The sequence below is a fragment of the Lepidochelys kempii genome, chromosome 19 (genome assembly GCF_965140265.1).
Source record: "Lepidochelys kempii isolate rLepKem1 chromosome 19, rLepKem1.hap2, whole genome shotgun sequence".
NCBI classification, from domain to species: Eukaryota; Metazoa; Chordata; order Testudines; family Cheloniidae; genus Lepidochelys; species Lepidochelys kempii.
This window is the reverse complement of record NC_133274.1, coordinates 9,063,888-9,085,901: the sequence shown is the minus strand read 5'-3', so window position 1 is coordinate 9,085,901 and position 22,014 is coordinate 9,063,888. Positions and strand designations below refer to the sequence as shown.

Here is a 22,014-nt window from a genome sequence, read left to right as displayed (position 1 = left end):
ACTACTAACTGACCAAATTACAAAAGTTGCTACTAAATTGATGAAAATTTAGAGACAATTAACTTAAAATCTAATCAATTTTAAAAGACCTGTGCTATCTAAAACTACTTTTAATTCCTCTGCCTCAAGTCCCCTCCAACCCCTGCCATTTTGTGTGGTTTTACAAAATTTTTAAAGTATTTCTCTCTTTTGTTACTAAGTGCAAGACCTCAGCAGGGGAAACTGTGAAACTGACTACACATAAAGTGCTGTCAAAGGCAGAAAGATCCACCCCCGCAATTTTACTTGTTACTAGTAATGATGCTAGGTAAAAAAAGTCAGACAGGAGTCTGAAAGTTCATAGACTTGTTTTTTTAAAAAGAGGACAAGATTTTATCTTTATCTGGAGAAAAGGGGGATTTTACCAACATATCTTAATTAAGAATATGAAATGACTACAGATCTCCAGAGGTTTAAGATGAATGTTCATGTTCATATCCAAGTCTAACATTCCCAGTAAGTATAATTGATCTCCATTTTATTACAGCAGTTAGACAGCCCAGGAAGTGTATGATAGTTATTCCTGGTGGTTAGAAACTCTGTTCTGCTTCATACCCAATACCATCAACAGAGTCAGGCAATGGATACTCACTAATGTAATACACCTTTTCTACATGAAGCTTCTAGACCAATATACAAAACAAAAAGGTGAAACTTCATATGGAGGCTTTTCTAAAAAAAGATGTGTTATAAAATTGGTTTTTCCATTTTGTAAAATTAGTTTCACACTGTTTTTGGTAAAGGTTAGGGCCCTACCAAATTCATGGCCATGAAAAGCGCATCAGGAACCGTGAAATCTGACCTTTTGTGTACTTTTACACTATACTATACAGATTTACAGGGGGACACCAGTGTTTCTTAAAACTGGGGGTTCTGACCCAAAAGGGAATTGCAGGGGGGTTGAAAGGATATATGGGGGGTCACAATATTGCCACCCTTACTTCTGCACTGCCTTCAGAGCTGGGTGGCTGGAGAGTGCTCCCAGCTCTGAAGGCAGCACCCCGCTAGCAGCAGTGCAGAAGTAAGGGTGGCAATCCCATACCAGGCCATCCTTACTCCTGCGCTGCTGCTGGCAGCAACTTTGGCTTCAGAGCTGGGATCCCGGCCAGCAGCCACTGCTCTCCACCTGCCCAGCTCTGAAGGCAGCACCCCGCTAGCAGCAGCACAGAAGTAAGGGTAGAGGTACCGCAACCCCCCCTACAGTAACCTTCTGACCCCTCCACAACTTCTTTTTGGGTCAAGACCCTTACAATTTCAACACCGTGACATTTCAGATTTAAGTAGCTGAAATCATAAAAATTTATGATTTTTAAAATCCTACGACCATGAAATTGACCAATATGGACCATGAATTTGGTACATTTCACCTGCTGTTTTGTCATGAACATTTGTTTAAAAACATAATAAAAAAGTAACTAACTGTTGCCATTGTAAAGTTATTCTAAGCAAGCTAATCAGAGAGGAAAGGCCAAGTTTTAAACTTCTACATTTATCAGAACAGAAAAGACCAGGTATATGAGAAATATTATTTAACTATTTCTAAAACTGAGACCCCTTTTTTCCTCTACAAGGCAATGATGCAAGTGTTTTCAATAAACACAGAAAGACTTTGCTAGTTCTTATTAATGTCTGAGAGACCTGTTTAAAAAAAACAACTCTCTTTGGGGAAATAGCAAGTAAATTAAAAAAAAGCAAGGATAATTGTCACAAAATGTACTTTATTTCACCTTTTTTCAATTGTAATTAATAGTTCTTCATATTGTACTAGTATTTGTATTATAGTCTCTTTGGTAAAAATAATGAAATCTGAGTAATACACTCACTACAGCATATTGTTATTAAATCTGAAGTGGGAAGAGTCTGGAATTTTTGGTGTTAATTATAGAAACGATGTGGATTAGTGAAGGTCTGCTTTAGCATGCACAGTGGAATAGAAAGAAAGCGTTAGACATGAGGGGCCTGGTATAAGGCTTAAGGCCCAAACTAAAATCAGGCCCTGCTCAAACAAAGCAGAATCAGCAAGAATCAGGCTATGAGCAAGAATCAGGCCCTGTTACAAAACAAATGCCGGCTTGCAGGTTCACTGTCTGGTATATAAACTTGGCAAGAACATGCTGGTGTTGCAAAAACACAGACACTCATAACAGGTACTAGGCATTATGTATTCATGTAAGCAGATCCAGAAGGGTAATACCAGAACACCCCGATACAAAGTTATGGTATAAACACACTCCCCAAAGATGATATAGGGACACACTGATCCCTCCTAAAGATAACGTCAGGAAAACAGGGTAATGGATGGAGATGTTTTGATCGAACAAGCAGGTGCAAGCTATAGGGTGGTAACTAACCATGTCAGAGGGGCAATACGTAACTTGTTTGTTTCAGTGTATAAAAGAGGAGTAAGCAGGACAAGTGTCCTTTTCTGGCCCTGGGGTGGGGGGCGGAGGGAAGGAACAGAAAGTCCCACCACTCACTGAGCTGATCCATTGTCACAGGCATACCTGTATTAAGTGTACCTGTAGCACACACAGAGGACTAATACTGTGCTTTGTTGGCAATAAACCTGGCCAAGTGCCTTCCCCACTAAACTGAGTCTGTGGTCTTCTTGGGAAGTTTGATTGAAGCTGAGCCAGTGCAACATACAGAGAGCACACACACGCAGCCAACAACCGACAACACACAGCATTTCTTTTAATTACTGACGGTGGCAGCAAAATACTATGTAGTCAGTATAACCTACCTTCCTCTGCCTCTCTCTCTTGCCTTTGTAGCATCTGTTGCTCTGGGGGGAGAGCTTGCTGGAGAAGCTGCATGTAAAATTCATTCTCTTTCTGCACTTCTTTTTGTTTTCTTAATCGCATTTTGTAGCTGACATAACTTTTGAAGCCAAAGCCCAAAGTCACAACAGGATAGCCAATACTAGAAAGAAGACCATATTACCAAGTTAATAAGATGGACAGCATGCTATAAATATATCTGGTTACAAAAGACATGGTCTACAGCGGTAAAAGATCTTTTGTTATACTGATATTCATCATTAAAGATGTAGTGACTTATTTATTTTGGTAAGCAAAGGCAGCTTTTAACTGTCAGACTGGGCAACATACATCACCTAAGGAGATAACAGAGACAACATGGCCTATAGATTTGAGCCTGGGGCTATGAGCCAGGAACTTCAGATTTCTAAACCTAGCTCTCCACTTACTTTATATATGGGCTTTGGCAAATTATTTCACGCTTCAGTGCACACATCAGTAAAATGGGGATACTACTACTTACATATCCTTGGGGTAAAGCATGTAAGACCTACATATTGTTATTAGTAACAGGAATTTGAGCAATACAGAATGCTAGCAGATCATGCCATTAATTGTGCTAACAAGGACACTTAACCAGTGGGAAACTGTCCCTTGATAAGAGTATGTCAAATGTGTTTATTTTAATTTGAGAATGGAAAGAAGTCTCATCCACTAGCAAAAAAAGAAACCTGCTAGCAAATAAAACCATATTAAATTGATTTAGGCTAATAATCTGCCAAACAGAGGTCTTGAAGAATGCGCAGAGGCATGCCCGTATCTATAGCTTTGCTTCCAGAAAGTATAACTCTGCTGATCAAGGCTGATAAACTAGATTCATGCAAGTTTTTATATTTATAGGATTTATAATATTTGTTTTAGGCTTCCCATCAGTTTCTTTATCCCAATATAAGTACTTAACAGACCCTAAAATAAAGCTACAGCAATGATATGGCACTGATGACTTTCTAGGATTAAACATACATTCACTAGGAACTCAGCTTTTTACATACTTCAGGTGTCCTAGATCAGAAACAAACTCAGTTGCAGCAGGTTAACCATTATACAATATTTTTATTTTCTGTTTAGTAATGATATACTATGTAAATAAATTTGAGTTGCAAACATACTGCCAGATGCAAAGATTATTTGCATAAATATCTGATGTTATCTTTGCGACACTGTGTAAAGCTACCTGTAGCTACAGTTCTAAAACTCTGATGACATGCTGGAATGTTTTAATCCAATTTACAAGGCAAAAAACCTCTCAAGAGCTTCTGTAACCCAGAAGTGGTGGAAGCTCCCTAAAAGTGTGTGTGTGTGGGGAGAGGGGGGCCACCAGCACCTGAATCATGGCCCCCACCCCCATGCTGCCCCTTCCTCCCGAGGCCCTGCCCCCTGCTCGCTCCTCTCTGCCCCCTAAACACCTGTTGCTCACCCTTATGGCTGGCAAAAAGTGATGGGACCATGGGCCCCTTGTTCCAGCACCCCTGAAATTTATTGCAGAGTGTGGACAATATATAGTTAGGGCTTGTCTTCATGGGGACACTCAGGAAAATTAATCCAAATCAACTAAAGGTGTGAATTTAAAGTAGATTAAACTGCATTAAATCTGTGTGTGGAAACTCATTCTGAATTAAAGGGGCCTTAATTTGGTTTAATTTAAATTTACTTCCTTGTTCCTGGAAGAAGCTGAAGACCTTATTTGTGCACAAAGATACTTCAGGATATTCACAAAGGGAAAAATGTATTAATTAACCAAGTAACACCAATAAACTTTTGCCCACATCAAGCTAAAATTTCCGTACAAATTTTTCCAATATGCTCTTTCTGTAAATATGTATATTGTATGTGTTATAAATATAAAGGGAAGGGTAACCACCTTTCTGTATACAGTGCTATAAAATCCCTCCTGGCCAGAAGCAAAACCCTTTCACCTGTAAAGGGTTAAGAAGCTAAGATAACCTTGCTGCCACCTGACCCAAAATGACCTATGAGGGGACAAGATACTTTCAAATCTGAAGCGGGGGAGAGAACAAAGGGTTTGTCTGTCTGTGTGATGCTTTTGCCAGGAACAGATCAGGAATGCAGCCTTACAACTCCTGTTAAGTTAGTAAGTAATCTAGCTAGAAATGCGTTAGATTTCCTTTTGTTTAATGGCTGGTAAAATAAGATGTGCGGGATGGAATGTATATTCCTGTTTTTGTGTCTTTTTGTAACTTAAGGTTTTGCCTAGAGGGATTCTCCATGTTTTGAATCGGATTACCCTGTAAGGTATTTACCATCCTGATTTTACAGAGGTGATTCTTTTACCTTTTCTTTAATTAAAATTCTTCTTTTAAGAACCTGATTGATTTTTCATTGTTCTTAAGATCCAAGGGTTTGGGTCTGTGTTCACCTGTACAAATTGGTGAGGATTCGTATCAAGCCTTCCCCAGGAAAGGGGGTGTAGGGCTTGGGGGGATATTTTCAGGGAAGACATCTCCAAGTGGGCTCTTTCCCAGGTCTTTGTTTAAAACGCTTGGTGGTGGCAGCTTACAGTTCAAGGACAAGGCAAAGTTTGTACATTGGGGAAGTTTTTAACCTAAGCTGGTAAGAATAAGCTTAGGGGGTCTTTCATGCAGGTCCCCACATCTGTACCCTAGAGTTCAGAGTGGGGAAGGAACCTTAACGGTACGTTTATGAAAAAGTTTCAAGAAATGGTATAGATCTCTTTGAAATATTGTAATTCTCTCCATCTCACAAGCAAACTGTCTCCAAATGTGTTTGTTGCATCTGGATAAAGTTTCATCTCACTTCATGTCTAAAATATTTAATGACAGTTAATGGTGAGAAATTTTACCATGAATTTGTACGATGGCACCAAGTTTACTACTAAGAGAAGGATCTTCTGGTGCTGTCTCCCCTCCCCTTCTTCTCTCATCTGAGCACACCTACTGGATTGGGCCACATCGACAAGTTAGACAGCCAAATGCCTACATTGCCCTGGTTCAGGCACTACACTGCGGCTTAGGCATCCTGATGCTTGGAGAGGGGCTGCAGTGCACATACTGAGAGAAGGAAACCATCAGTCGCCTAGGGAGCTTTCATTGGAAAAAAATTAGGTGCTGAGCAAGTTTAGGTACCTACAAGGTTGAGTGGCAGCTGAGCAGGGTCTTTGTGAATCCCAGTGGGACCTGATTCTGAGATTCAGGTGCCGAAAGTGACAGTTAGGTGTCTAAGTCCTAGAGTGAATCCAGTCCTCTGTTTATTTCCTGCATCTGCTTATTCTCTATTTTTATTGCCTTTTAAGTCATCTGTACTTCATCTCTGTGTCGTTAACGTGCTTGATAGTTTTTTCCTCTTGATGGTAATTTTGGCTGTAACATTTAGCTAGTTTTATTAATATTGTGCAGTTATATAAAAATTCATTACAAATAAGAGAAGGGAAGGAACACTTACCAGTGTGCAGCAAAAGGACGACAAAGGTCTACATGAAAGTTTTTGAGATCTTTAAATCTAATTGCTGCTTCAATATAAACAAAAAGTATCCACAGCGATACTGTTGGCAAACACACACCCCTCTCTACGGAGAAAAGAGGAATGCAAGCATCAGCAATACATTAAAGACAGCCAGTACTTTTAAGTTATTCTTTTAGAAGACTCAAATAAAAGGAAGTTAGTCAAGCCAGATGTAAATATGGAATTAAATAAAGACTAGCTCTTGCAAAACAAAAAACTAAAAAGATGTTTTAATTAAGATTTTAGCTCTAAAGCTCTGCTTTATCATCTAGACTCAAATGTTAGGTATCTCAGAAAAATAAAACAGAAAGACATATCTGATGAGATACCTTTGCCCAAACCCCTACAATATGGGTGAGCCCAAATGAGAAACACTGCAGAACTTTGGGGCCATGTTATAGTTTATGATCTTCATATCAAGGTTATTAAATTAGACTGAATACCCATTTAGGTACCTCTTAGTACCTGATGTAAATATGGCTAAAATAATACATGTGAGCAAATTTGGTTGCTGAGAAGACATGAGTGGGTAAGCAGAACACTGGTTACCCAATAGACCAAGCTCCTTCCCCAAATGCAGGCAGCAGTCTCCTTGACACACATTTCAGACTGGCTGAGCATTTGGGAGCCCATGATGACTTTTTTCTGCACTACTCTCACATTTTACTCTTTCATTAGTGCAATTAGGAGTCATACAAAGTGAGGGAGATAACTTTCCTTGGCCAGTAGAAAACAGAATTTGCCACTTGTAAATGTTATTAATCTGATATATAGCGATTATACTATAGGCCAATTTAAATTGTAATCTGTTACCTTAAATACGCTTTGTTCTTTGTCGACCATCCATATCCTCCAGCAGTAGTTTACTACACAGCTTTCCATCTACATGGATGCAACTTTAGAGCATGGATTCTCAACCTGGAGGTCATGAACTTCCAGGGGAGTTGTCACCATCCTCCCTGCCCACAACTGCTAAATGGGAAGGGAGTTCCAGCTAGATTTCAACAGGGAAGAGCCACTACTTTAGGGTTATCCCGACATGCTGAATACAGCAATATTTGATGGACAGTCTGACTCAGCAATCACCAGTAAGAATTTGCATTTAACCACAGAACCGCTATTGACTTTGCAAGTGTTTTATGGATTAATTCCATGCAACTCTTGGAACATTTTAAATGATCTCAATAGGGAAAGCTCACGCTATCCTTTAAGTTACTGCTTTAGGGTTCCCAAGTCTACTGGCAGAGGCAACCATCTTCCTGAAAACGGACATCATTTGACGAGAAAAACTTTGGGCAATCATTTTAAATATTTTTTTTAAATCCTAGAGTTATTTTAGGATTGTTTAAAACACTATTAAAAATGGGCAGCAACTGGTTCTCAGTTTCTTCCACTGCGCTCCCACATGCTATTATTACAAATGATTAAAATTGTTGGCAAGATGCTGCCTCCACCAGTGGGCTGAGAAATGACCACTGCAGTGTTGCTAACTCTTGTGATTTTCTGACATCTTGTGCTATTTGATGTTTTTCTTAAAGCCCCAGCTTTTTGAGGTACTGTATGTGATTAGGTGAGAATCTCCACTTTCATTAAAAAAAGTTTCTAGCCCTCATGGTTGTAGAGAAAATTTTGAAAACTTTAGAGTGCACCCTAAAGGCTTAGAAGCCAAATAACCCCCCCCCCCCCAAATATATTTTTAAAATATTCAGAGGATTTTTAAACCAATCATGATTTTTTGCACTCTGACTCTTTTTTTAAATGCTTGGAGTCAGCAACACTGTCCTTGCAATAAAAATAGTTATTGCGACAAGTGCTTTAACCTGCAAATATCCATGATGCTAGCTAAAGTAATCTTTTAAATAAAAAGGTACACAGCATGTTCTGGTAAGCATTTTATATTTACCAGTGAAGGGGGGGGAAAGAAACAACATTTGCTTCATCGTTAATCTCTCAGTTAAACAGCTCTAATCCAAATAGCAAGAACAGTGCTAGTATTGTTTCACTAAACTCCAGTTTGTTTGTTTTTTATTAGTGCTCCAAATTTCTTGAGTTCAAACAGTTATGCAGCAAGGTCAGGCATTCACAGCTAGTTTTTGCTGTTCTGGGGACTCCTCTAGATACACTTTTCAAGCCCCTAGTTAAGGTGTCTTACTATTTACAAAAAAAAGTGCATACAAAGAAATCTTAAACACAAGTCACTGGGTTAAGGTTCTTTTGAAACTAAATTAATTCATTCCCATAAAAAAGGGACACAAAACAGATCTGTGAAACAAGTGGAAGGCACAACTCTAGCTGAAAAAATAAGTTTAATAAATCACAGAAACTATATTTCTGAACTTTGCAATGCAATGGTAAGATTTATATTTAACTAATAAGTTGTAACTAAAAGAATGTTGACCTACCTGTGTGCCAGACATACTGTACCCATACATACGTGCTGGCAGCAAAAAATAGCCATTGTATTGGTATGAAGAGCAGACATATTATATTTGATGTGAATGCTACACAAACAAAAAATACTGAAAAGGCCTGAGAAAAGGGAAAAAAGAAAGCATCTTAATGGTTCAATTATAATCCAGAGAAAACTACTGCTTTATATGCTAAATATGAAGTACAGCGTAGATGACATCCGGGTTATTTCAACATTAAAAGGTTACTACTATTTATAACGTGGGACAGAGCAATCTGATTGGCTAATGAAGGTTCTAACTGATACATTTATGTGACAAACAGCACACAACTCAGAACCGTGTACGTCCTATCCACTCTGCCAGCAGGTCTTCAAACAAAATCAGTGTGTGTGAACACAGCTGCAGGTAGGACTTCAACTGTGCTGTTGACAGGCCTTGGCATTACTATATTATCCTCTTGATGTCAACAATGCCATTTTGTGATACCACACTTACAAAAAAGGATTAGGTATGTAAACGGATGAGAACATCCAGATTATATTAATGGGATAAAAATATATAAGGATATAAATCCTGATGCTTCAGCACATAAGCCAAATCACTAACAGCAGTTCTGAAAAAACTTTCCTTGTTTCCACTGCTAGATAGGACACTCGCCTAGATGGACCACTAGTCTAATATGGTATGATGCTTCCCAGGTTCTGGAGCTCAGAATTGTGAGATCATTCCTATTCTGAGATGCTGGAGACACTTGGCTTTTGACTTCATGCCTCATTACAGTTGAGGTGTGCAGTTATTTGACTACAACTGAAAGGCCAGCAAGATTTTGTTTCTCACATGAACCAGCAAAAACCCTTCTTAGCACTTTGGGAAATAAAAATGTTAAAGCCATTAAGTGATTTATAAATACCAAATTATAATTTAAAGGAATATATTCTCTTCCCATGGGCATAACTGCCCCTTTAACAGGTGCTGTGGGCATTTAAAACGGTGAAATATACTCCTAAGGTTTTTGAGATAAAGATTAACCAGTGTTGAGTAACAATTTGCATTAAAAGAATAGTTTTCAGCTACTTTTAAAATATATAATCCTCAGTAAAAAAAAAAGCCACCAACCTTTATAACTTTTGTTCACATAAAAACAAATTATACTTTATAATTATTTCCCTTACTTTCAACTATGAGTTAATATTAGTGGATGGCTATTATTTATTTTTAATAATTGTGATTAAAATCCTACATATTGTTATCCTTTTCCTGTTAGGGAAGGTCAAGTAAAGTAAAACGTGGATTTTGAGCCAATTTAACTTAAAGGGACAGTGTCAAGTTAGGAGCCATGACTGGGATTTCCCAGGGAGTTAGAGCCCAAATTTTATTGGAATTCATTAGAGCTGGGCACTTAGCTCCCTAAGGCATCTTGTAAAACCCTAGCCCATATTTTTAAACACCACGTTCCTTACACATGTAAGGAACATCACAGATTATTTAAACACAGAATTTAGATTTCACTATTTATTTTCAATTTTTAAAGGGCTGCCAGATTCCTACAACAAAGGAATCAACTTGAGGCAATTGCAGCACAATTACAAGGCCTGCAACTTTTCAAGTAGGGGATAGGGAGGAGAGAGACAGACAGACAGACACACACAGAAAGTACAAAACAAAAGACTAGCCACACATTCAATCTAAATATCATTTTAACACAAAGCTAACTTTCAATCTACTACCAGGACCTAAAAGCTATTCCCAAAAGAGTAAGCTTTTTAAAAGACAAGAGGATAACAACAGTTTATTTTTTTGGTACTTACATGGCCCCCATTGCCATGGTACCGGAGGGCCTCACGATCTTTATAATGCATTTATAATCGCAACACCCCTGTGTGGTAGGAAAGCACTATTATTCCCATTGTACTGATGGGAAACTGAGGCACAGAGAGGCTAAATGATTTGCCCAAGGCAAAATACAAAGTCTGTGGCAAAGAAGGAACTTGAACCCAGGTCTCTGAAGTCTTATGCTAGTGCCCTCCCTGCTAGACCACTGTTTCTCTCAAGAGCAATGATCAGTAAACACATGCTGAGTTGGTTGTATGAGGGTTCATGGAACTTTTCCATTGCTATGAGACCTAGAACTCCTCCACTGTTACAAGGTATTTGCTATCACAACCAGAAAAATCAGTTTTTTCTTTTATACTTACCAAACCCTGGTATCTGAACGAATCGTAAACGCTCCGGATGAAAAGCCAAAAGGGCCACAGATATTCAAATCTGAACTCCAGGACAAAGTCTGCCAGCAATACTAGTGCCCACACCACCAGGAATTTCAGGTACAGAAACGTACTGTAAAGAAAAAAGACAACTGATATTAATTTCAACACTTCTGGTGAAGAGTGGGATGCCAACAAGAGAACATTGTTCTGACCAAAAGAAATGTACCATATGCTTTTTTCTTATAATGGTTTTCTTGTAATGAGATTGATCACCTATAACACAAAATAGAGGTTTGTTCAAACACAAGCTGGCCTGGGCTAATGGAATCTTTAAAATTACAAAAAATGCTTTTGAATTTTTGTTTTTACAAAGTGGTGGAAAAGGAAACTTTTATTGCTGTTACAAAATGCTTTAGGCCAACGTCTTTCTTTACCACTCTATCATTTTTTTTATAAAAGTGAAGTTCTGTAAGCAGCTGGATATCATTCAAATGAATGCTGTCATGGCTGAAAGGCTCCACATTTTTTCTATTTCTCTCTCTCATATTTGCTTGCAAAGGACATGTAGTTTTCTGTGTTTTCCCCAAGAAAGTGCTGCAGAAGTTTGATCCTCTCTTTCTCTCATGTGTGCACACACAGTTACAATGTTAACAACTTAGAACTCACATGGCATCATACGAATTAAAGACAGGCAACCAATAAGGAATTCTGTTGCAATTTCAAACTGCCAAAGTATTGTTTTTCATAATACTCTTTAAAGTAAAGATGTCTATTTAAAAAATGGGAATATGGAGGCACAATCACACAGGCTTTGAAAGAGCCAGAAAAAGAAACCATATTTCCTGACTCTCAGTCCAACACTTTAACCACTGGACAATACAGGTCTCAAGATATTGAGACAAACACTGAGTGGTCTCTCAAGTGCTTATTTAGGTCATTCTTACAAGTGTTACCATATTAATTAATATGTTCTGCTACATCAATGAAGCTGGCAGAAGGAAAGGTGAAGAGTACCAGAGGCAATGAAAATCAGAGCTCCATTATCTTGCTTCATTACCTCAAAATTGACCTCTTACTGCATTATGTTAACTTGTATAATAAGTTGTTTGTATAAATATACATAAAATAAATAATTTTTTTAAACAGAGAGCTGCTCTACCATGATATCCTCAAGCAGTCACTTTCTCTGTATCACACTGTCAGGAAGCTCAATGGGACTTTGCCCTGGGATGTCTACTGAAGAACAGCCAAGAATTAACACATGCGATGTTGTGTAGGACTGTCTGTCTCAAGTTTCTGTACTGTGCATAGCCATTCATATTATCTGGGAAGTTACATAAGTCTTGATAAAAGATACAGAGAAGAAATCTTCTGTGAAGAACAAATTTACACATAAGCAGTGGGTTACAAGCAACTGAATACCGGTTAGCCCTGAAGAGCTAGTGGTGGAAATTACTGAGCTTGTTGCCTATCAGGTAGATCACTTCATTCCATTTCATTAAAATTCAACAGTGTTCTTATCTCAGGGTGATGAAGCAAATCATCACAGAAAGAGAAGCCATTATTGCTTACCAGGTCTCTGAGAACTATTCTTTTCTAGAGCAAGGCACCACCTACAGGTTTCAGAGTAGCAGCCATGTTAGTTTGTATCCGCAAAAAAAAAAAAAAAAAAAAAAAAAAAGGAGGACTTGTGGCACCTTAGAGACTAAAATTTATTTGAGCATAAGCTTTTGAGCGCTACAGCTCACTTCATCGGATGCATGTGTCCAATGAAGTGAGCTGTAGCTCACGAAAGTTTATGCTCAAATAAATTTGTTAGTCTCTAAGGTGCCACAAGTGCACCACCTACAGTTTTTACTGGGCTAATTACTGAGCAATTGCCCATCTTTTTGCTATGTACATCAAAGATGATGACGCCCTGGAGAGCCTCTATTAGCAACTATTTTAAACAAGACAACCCTCCGTGCATCTCAGAAACCTACAACCTGTAACCATTTCAGCAATTCTTTAAATAGCAACGCTGAAGTTTCAAATGTATGCAGCCATGGAATGACTGTGGTGTGGAGGAAGAGTGGCACTTTCTTTTTAATCTACTAACCACAACAAAAATGCTAAAGTATTTTGGAAGTGATTATAGTGGTGTCAGTAGGAAATGCAAGCTTGCACACAGGTATACAGTCATCAGATTCCCACACCCATACACGCACACTTGTCTGTAAAGTGCCTAGTAGTCAGCTGGTACTATACGAAGAAATACATTATGTAATTCATCCCCTTTCATATGAATGAAGAGATGGATTCTCTGCACTATGAATGAGCGTGAAGATACTCCAGTAGTAAGTTAGTTAAGTTACAAGAGGAATATTCCCTTTGAACACCATGGGTGCATCTGAGTTAAAGCAGGGGTGGGCAAACTACAGCCCGTGGGCCACATCCAACCCATCAGACCTTTTAATCTGGCCCTCAAGCTCCATTGCCCTTCTCCGGCGCTCTCGCCGGGGAGCAGGGTTGGGGGCTTGCCCCGCTCCACCTGGCGCTCCCACGTGTTCAGGACCTGCGTGATGGGCGTGAGGGCACGCATGTTACTCCAGCTGCATAACCCAAACGCACCTCACACCCTGAAACATCCAAGTGTGGAAAGGGGGCTAATTTGATGTAATTATTGTAATACTTACTATTATAAATATACCTTCATAACAATGTAAGGTTTTATGTTTATTTCCACTAAAATGTATCTTTATTAAATATGTTTTTTTGAATATCTCTGAATTGTTAATTATGTGAGCATGTATGGCCTGCCATACAATGTCCATGTCCAGATGTGGCCCTCAGGCCAAAAAGTTTGCCCACTTCTGAGCTAAAGTGAAAGGTGTCAGGCATGGATAGGTACATTGTGCATTCCTGTGATGCATCATACAATTTATCTCTACAATTAGGTCAGATTCCAAGATTTAAGACTAGGAAAACACCATACTTCCTCCACCTTAATTTCTTGTAATGGTTGGGTTCATATGGTTAAATCAAATTACTATATGGGATGCGAAAGTGACATTTTTGAACCCTCATGGTCTTTTCTGTTTCACTCCACTGTCCTTGGAGAGCAGACGAACTGTGGATATTCCCTTCTCACCTAATAGGTTATTAGATTACCTACTAAAGGCCCAGTTCTGCAACTCTTACTCACTGCGACTAGTCCCATTCAAATGAATTAACAAGAGATTTATAAACAAGATATATAAGAAATCTAATAGGCAATGAGGTAAGAAGCTTCATGACCCGAAACATTGTCTACCCCTGGACTAAGTCAATTTGCAATGCAACTTTTTACTATAAAAACAATATTTTAAAAGCAATTTCAAAAACATTTTCAGAGGAACAGCCGTGTTAGTCTGTATTCACAAAAAGAAAAGGAGTACTTGTGGCACCTTAGAGACTAACCAATTTATTTGAGTTTTCCTGTATCTATGGTTGAAGTGTTTACACAACAGAATGAAAATATTTCCATACATTTTAAATACAACTATAAAATGACCCTAATAAAGTAATCAGAAATGCTAGGGCATTAACCTAGGAGATTAACATTTCTTAGGTGACTGCAGCATTGCTAATAGCGTTGCACTCAAATAATGCCCTCAGAGGATAGCAGAGCAGCAGCATGACTGTAAAAATCTCATAACTTCAACTTTTTTCTTTTAAAAAAGTGTCTGATAAGGTGGGTTTTGGCTGTACACTATGTTGTATTCTTTTGGGGTTAAATTCAGCCTTTGACATAGGACCTATACAAAGGCCCTCCATGACACGGAACCTCTGCAATACTCAGGTATGAGGGGAGACAGGTGTTGTGGTTTTGTAGTAGAACCTCGAAACTTTATGTGCCAGGGAAGCAGATACCATCCATGGCAGTTCTGAATACATCACTGGATTTGCACGTAAGCAGATCCAACAGCCAGGAACCCTCATGCAGATGCTATTATAGCTACTAGGCTGGAAAAAACAGCTGTGGAGGGCATGCACTGCACTTGGGGTTAGGCTGGGGGTGGGGGTGGGTGACCTGAATGTGCAGGGTGGACACAAGCGTAATTGCTCAGGTTAGGTGTGTTATTTGAGAATTCCATTCCTAGATACTTTAATGTTTCAGTCAAGAAAGAGACTGACATACAAAAATATCCTTTGCCAATCCAAATGTACCTGACTGCCCCATCATAGCACTGTTTGGGAAACAAAGACATTTGAAACAGTGCACACTTTTCAGCAGCTGAAGTCCATAATAATGGACATGTTCTCTAACAAATTAGTTTTGCCAAATGTAATGCAAATCTACTAATTATTTAGTGTCTGAGTTAAAACTCTTTCTGATGCAGAGCTTTGGACTACAGCCATTAAAACTCATTTAACTCTTGAAAGTCATGCTGACTTTCCCCATCTTTTTAAGAGGACCTCTTACAATGTAACATATACAATAAGGTTGCTCACACCAATATTAAAAAGTCTATTTTTTCAGATGTATATTGTTGTTCAAGGACTCAAGATAATTAAGAGCTTCATCAAATAAGACTGGAATGCAAAGGGGTTATTCTTTTAAAAAGGGGATGCTATACACTTGTATGGGCCTCAAGAAATACCTGCCTTTGAAAGCAGAAGTATCATTGTACAATATATTCTAAATATGCATGACACACACACAATATACATTAGAGGCATACATGCACATTCTGATGATCCTACCTGGGGGTTAAAAAGAGTGACAGAAAACTAATCCTGTTTTTGATACTGGTGATTTCTTCCAGTTAGTAGGCCAGATGGTAGTGATCCTTAGGAGTAAAAAGAGAGTACCTGAACCCTTGCATGCCCTTGTTCCACCCAGATATGGTGTACCTATGTTTGCTATTCCTGACAAATTGTATTGTCTACTTAACAGTTTTTGTCACCCAAATCAGAGGGGCTAAGTAGACAAACAGTGCTCTCCCCTATGCTGGTGTGCCCGTACGCTTTAAATGTCTCAAATAGCTATGGATGTACATGTAAAATTAAGCTCTGTTAGAAAAAAATATGCTATGACCTCTTGTTCTGGTAGGCGAATCACAATTTTGTTAGCTTTATGACAAAAATGCAAAAATAATATTCCATTATGGCGTTATTAACAATATTTCTCAATTGCTGCTTTCCTTTCCTTGGCTTTGTACTATTTCCCTCTACTGCCTTAACGTTTGTACTCTTCAAGCTCTGATATTTTCTGGACACTATTCTTCTTTACATTCTCTCACTGTTTTAGTCACTATCCCTACTGTGCCTCATCTCCAATATGCACATCCTGCAAGTCAAACAGCTGGTATTCCTTTGGTGTCTAGCATCAGCCATTTATTATCTATGACCCTCTCATATTCATTGATCTTTCTAAGCACATCCACACGTCTCTCCAATTTTGATAGCTGCTGTGTCAGTATCCTCGCTTACAGATATTTATCACATAGAAAAATGCTCTCTAACCTTAGACTCAAATGCATCACCCTGCACCCATTTTAATTCCCCAAGTAGTTTTTTCTCTTCTATATTAAGAACTCTCATGCTCAAGTTGGTTGTAGATAATTACCCTGCATTTTAGATATTCAATTTTCTGGTCTGTTACATCATACAAAAAGCTGAAATCAGCGATCTGCCCAAGAACTGACAAGAGCAGGGCTTTCCCTATAAAAGTGACATAGGGTCTAATTATACAATGGAAGGCCGGAGGGGGTAAAGACAAAAGATGGAAGTGTTGACCATAAAGGACCAGTGACTTGATCCAGTATAGCAAACCCAGTAAAAAGGTTGATTACTAGTATACTCATACAATGAACATGCAGTTTTACTCCAAACCCCACATTAATTGTCTCTCTCCCTTTAGATTTTTGAAAGGTTAATTCTTCTGAATTTTTTCCTAAGTGCCAGAGCTGCTCCCTTATTTGCTCATTCTTCATTTTCTCCTGACTATTCTACACCACTGCATTGTGTGGGTGCTGCAAGGTAAAAAAATGTCCAAAATAACTGGTGAGAACTATATTACAATCTGCAGTGCACACAAAATCCAAAGCAATAGCAAGCTACACTGGTCCACTCTATTCCTTCATGATCTGTGAGTCCCCAAGGCGGCAAAGTGAATCTTACCAGAATTGATGGCATGTTTCATTTTGCAGTCTGACTCACACATCACAATGGACTGGAAGGCATCTTGAAACTGGCAAAATGCCAAATGCAGAGGTAGGCTTCAGAGAGGTGAAGTGCAGCACCTATGCAGAATTACTACAGAGATCACAGAGTCAGTCAGCAAGATCTCAAGCCTGTCTAGCCGAGTCTAGCCAAAATACTTTGCATAGTTAGAAAATATGAATGGAGATTCTCAGATGAAAAAGATGCTTTATATGTGCAAAGGTGATTTGGGGAGAGAAGGGATACAGAATGGGGAGGGACAAGATGCGTATAAGGAGAACAGCAGGTAAATAAGAATACAGGATAGAATACATACAAATGGCATGAAGTAAACAGAATGAGGCTAATATGGCAATGTGTAAGGAAAATGTTTTACAATACGGAAGAGATATTTGAAGAATCCAGAGAGGGATCTGCCCTGGTACTAAATCAGTGCATCAGATGGAGAAAATCTGTGTATAAGAAGAATGAGAGTAAGGGAAGATGAAATGGAAAAGTTACATCTCTTTTACAGAAATTCTGGAAGCAAATGTTATACGATGGCTGAACTGGAGGAATGCATTCAGCAATGAGTATGATATTATTGGAAAAATAGACACACCCAGACCCACAAAATAACTTAGCTGAAAATATCAAAGTACAGAACAGGTCAAAGTAAAGCAGGTAGAGGAACTGCAATGTGTGCAGAATGAGACACATATGCAGAGGGAAGCATTACCACCTGTAATACCGGGGATGACATAGTAGAACATTTAAATTTAAGCCCAATTGTATTTGAGATCTGGATTTAAGTTAAGGTCAAAAAACGTAGTCCTGTTGGCTTGTTACAGACCTCCAGGGCAGTTTGAGAAGGGTGAGCGGGAAATGTTTTTCCTGTTAAAGGATGATTATTAAAAAGTGCCAGATTAAATCATCATTGGGAAGAATCTTTATGTATTAAAAAAAGCCTAAAATGAGACCATATTCCTTGAGTTAGAACGTACCGTTTTTCCTTACAGTTTATTGAGCTGCCAGCATAGTCAAAGGCTTAACACTTGGATATAAGCCAAATTAGAAGTTAGGCAGAACACAGAATATAGTGAATATTTTATCAAAAAGTGCCACCAAGAAAAGCAGCACAAAAGTATTGGACAATCAGAGGCACATATTGTCCCCTCTTCACATGTGGCGCTCTCACTACCCACTTGAAGATTTCAGACATATACACATCCTCCTAAACATTCCTGTGGCTGGCAGCCCAGGGAAATGCCTGTGATTGAGGGCAATATATGGTATTAAAAAAAAACAACATTGAATGCATACAAAATGCTTTAGGGAAAGTTGTTTGGAATTCCACGATATATAAGGAAAGTCAGCTGAAGAGGAAGTTAAACCAGTTGTAGAGTACATTCGGAATTCATCTCAAATCTTAACCAGCTATAAAACTGGCATCGAGCGTCAACATGATTAAGTAGGAATATAATGAGCAGTATCAGCAACAAAGCTGAAAGATTTTAAACAGATCAAGAAAGAATGAGGCTTGGGAGGACTACTAAAAACCAAGAAACAGCAAGCTAACAGAAAAAAAAACTTGAGAGGTTAAAAGAGTTAGTGTCAAATTGCAATGAGTACTTTGATTAATAAAGAAGATTTTAATATATGTGCGGTATAAATGGTAAAAGACCTGATCCATTCAAGAAAGATTGTGAAATAGGGAATAGGTAATTAAAGAATGGAAATGCAGACTTTTGACTGTATTTCATAGAAAAATAAAAGAGCAAGTGCTTGTCTAGAAAGTTGACCGGAAGATTTAGGGGAACACAGTATGCTTAAATTGTAGTGAAGTTCTTTTCAAATGTACAGTAAATCCTGCAATACAGCACAGAACTATCACATTTGCACATAGTATTGATGGAGTTTTAGCCTGTCCAGATTATCACAATACTTCAGAAGCAATGATCATTTTAAACTGTGAGATTGCACCACTGGCATCTGAAGCTTCCGTTGCAGTACACAAGCACAAAGCTGTCAGCAACTGTGTCAGCATACCATGCTACACAGCACTTAATCATGGCCCGAAGTAGCTTCAAATCGGACATGAAGAACCAGAGTAAATGGGGAAAAAAAGGAAAAGAAAGGACAGTAGAAAGGAAGAAGCAGGAGAGCAACTGCTGAAAATTGCAGAGAGGGAAAAAAACAAGAGGAGACCAGCCCAAAGACTGAGAGTTTAATGGCCCTTTCTTGAAGGCCTGAGGCATAAATAGCTGATTTAATGTATGGAATGAACAATAGAAAAAGCACTGTATGTAGTACAGTTACATATCGCTAATTCCATATTTTAAAGGCCTTAAACATTTAAACTAATTAGTTAAGTAAAAGAATATTGCACAAGTGTTAGTGTGCAAATATAGTATTCAGTCAATGAGACAGGAAGTTCACATTTTCACATGTAAATTACGATTAGACAATTCTGAGGGTCTGTTCTACAAGGTATTTGTGCAGAAATAAATTCCTTTTCTGTTGCCGAAAATATATTGATTGTGGGGCTCCACAACATCCATAAAACTGAGAAACAGTCACTGCAGAGAGATGAGAGAATCACCAAATTTTATTTGTTCCAACTGTCTAGCATGTACTCACTAAACTATACAGCTTCCAATGAGTACCTTAAACTACCTGAAATTTAGGTACGTATAAGTACTAACCACCATGTCCTCTTCAGAAATTTGGAAAGATAAATAGTATAATTTCATGTTAAATTTTTAACAAAAATTCAAATGCATTCCAGATTAAATTTCATATTGAAATCTAATACCTGTCTGAGTGTTATCATAAAGGTTGGGTTTATCTGAATATCTTTATAAAAACAAACATAGGGACCATTGTACCCATCTCCTCAAAACTATCTTACAGTCCTTTCCATTTGACCATTACTTAATTTTAGTTCTCTCTTCTCCAATTTCATCCCAGATATTTAACAATTAGATATTATTATTAGTGTTCAGCCACCAAATCCAAGAATAACCATAGGCTATCATTGTTTGTTTTTGGTAATATCTAGCACCAAGGGATCCTGACCCTGGTTGGGAGCCTTCAGATGCCACTGGTATAATAAATTAAAATATTAATAATAGTGTAAGGCACATTCCAAACAACCAAGACGACAGAATCCTGTCTCAAAGAACTCAGTCTACCAGATACAGACAGTGGTTAGTGGAAGGGGAAAAACAAATAGAGATTCTTAATAAAAGTCAACTAGATTCTGCATAGGCAGCAGGGCAGAAGTGTCTTTAAGGGGAACTTAAGTGTGAACACAGTAAGGGGTCTTGCCATGAGCTCAGAGAGGTTAAACCATGAACAGGAGCCAATGGAGAAATATTCGTAGTATGCAACAATTGCTAAATTCATTAATATTTTGCAAAATCTTGGGTTGCTGAAATGGTGTAGACATAGTCATACATAGATTAAAAGCAACAATTTGCCTTTTGAACAAGAATGGCCCCTCTTCTTCCTTTGTGTGAGTATGTTCTTTTTGCATACAAGGGTAAACTTCACTTTACCAAAATCGCTGCTTTGAGCACTTGGGTGAGCAGGAGTCTTATAAATGACACTTGGTTGCTGTACAAAATCGAGGAGACAACATTGCGTTATGGAGGTTTTTTGTTTTTAATAGAGTCAGGATGTATTCAATGGTCTGTTTGTTTCACTTATCAGCTTTGGGGGCTCCATTTCACCAAACACAAAACCTATTAAGAAAAGGAGTACTTGTGGCACCTTAGAGACTAACAAATGCATGCATGCATGCATCCGATGAAGTGAGCTGTAGCTCACGAAAGCTTATGCTCAAATAAATTTGTTAGTCTCTAAGGTGCCACAAGTCCTCCTTTTCTTCTTGCGGATACAGACTAACACGGCTGCTACTCTAAAACCTATTAAGTTATCATCCGGATATTATAAAATGATTATTGCCATTTTTTAGGCGGGTCACAGATACTGCTTACCAATCTTGAAAGTTAAAGAACTCTGGTCAAGTCACATCAGAGACTACTTACATAATATCAGGATATACTGAACTATGAGTGAAAATGGTAAGAGGGAAGGGAAACAAGAGAAGGGATGAGGAAAAAGGAAAGAACATTCCATATAAAGCACTTCTTGCTGATTAGGTTACCAAAGCAGCAAATCCTCCATACTAGCTTAGCCTACTATTCTTCCTGGAATAGTACTTTGAAGCTGTCTGAATTTTCAGAACAGAAGATATCAATATGAAATGAAAACACTAAGTGTAAAACAAAGAATTCCACGAGAAACAATTATTACAAGAAATGTGATGCTCTGTATTGGAGATACACCTACAGCTAGCATAGTTGTGTATGATTCTTTTAAAAAAGCAACCACCCACCCAATATTCCATCCCACCTCCCTGCCTCCCAAATCTGTTCCGATGTAAGAGAAGGTATATAATGTTGATTCTCTGTTTAAAAGCAACTGATCGTAAGATTCTAGAAGGGTCTGCCTATATATAAACTATTTCCAATTGACGGTGCTCCCTAAATATTATCTATAAACAGAAGATGAAATTACTTTGTAACTTCCAAATGGTATTTTGCTCAAGAATAGACACTCTGAAACAATTAATAAAGTATTTTGTTATTCTACTACATTTAACATTGTCCTTAGATTTTCAGTCAATTTGACCTCAACAAGAGACTAAACAGAGAATGGATCAAAGAATCCAATGAAGTAAGCAGTAACAAATCTATATTTTTCTGAAAAATTTGTTTAAGAAATTCTTAAACTAGCAAACAAGTGCCAGTATATTATTTGTAAATAAGATTTATAGATAAGGGATTTCAGATATCAGCCAAATATAGAAATACAAAGGAACCCTTT

The 22,014-nt window shown here is 38.2% G+C and overlaps 1 protein-coding gene across 1 annotated transcript in view; it reads right to left on the bottom strand.

Moving 5' to 3' along the window:
- MACO1 (macoilin 1) overlaps window positions 1–22,014 on the bottom strand; it is a 51,676-nt gene that overhangs the window by 23,345 nt on the left and 6,317 nt on the right. The window contains exons 2-5 of the mRNA XM_073317250.1: window positions 10,945–11,086; window positions 8,741–8,867; window positions 6,279–6,402; window positions 2,783–2,961 (exon numbers count right to left, since the gene is read on the bottom strand). Coding sequence (XP_073173351.1) covers window positions 2,783–2,961; window positions 6,279–6,402; window positions 8,741–8,867; window positions 10,945–11,086 — 572 coding nt within the window. The remainder of the gene's footprint in view (window positions 1–2,782; window positions 2,962–6,278; window positions 6,403–8,740; window positions 8,868–10,944; window positions 11,087–22,014) is intronic.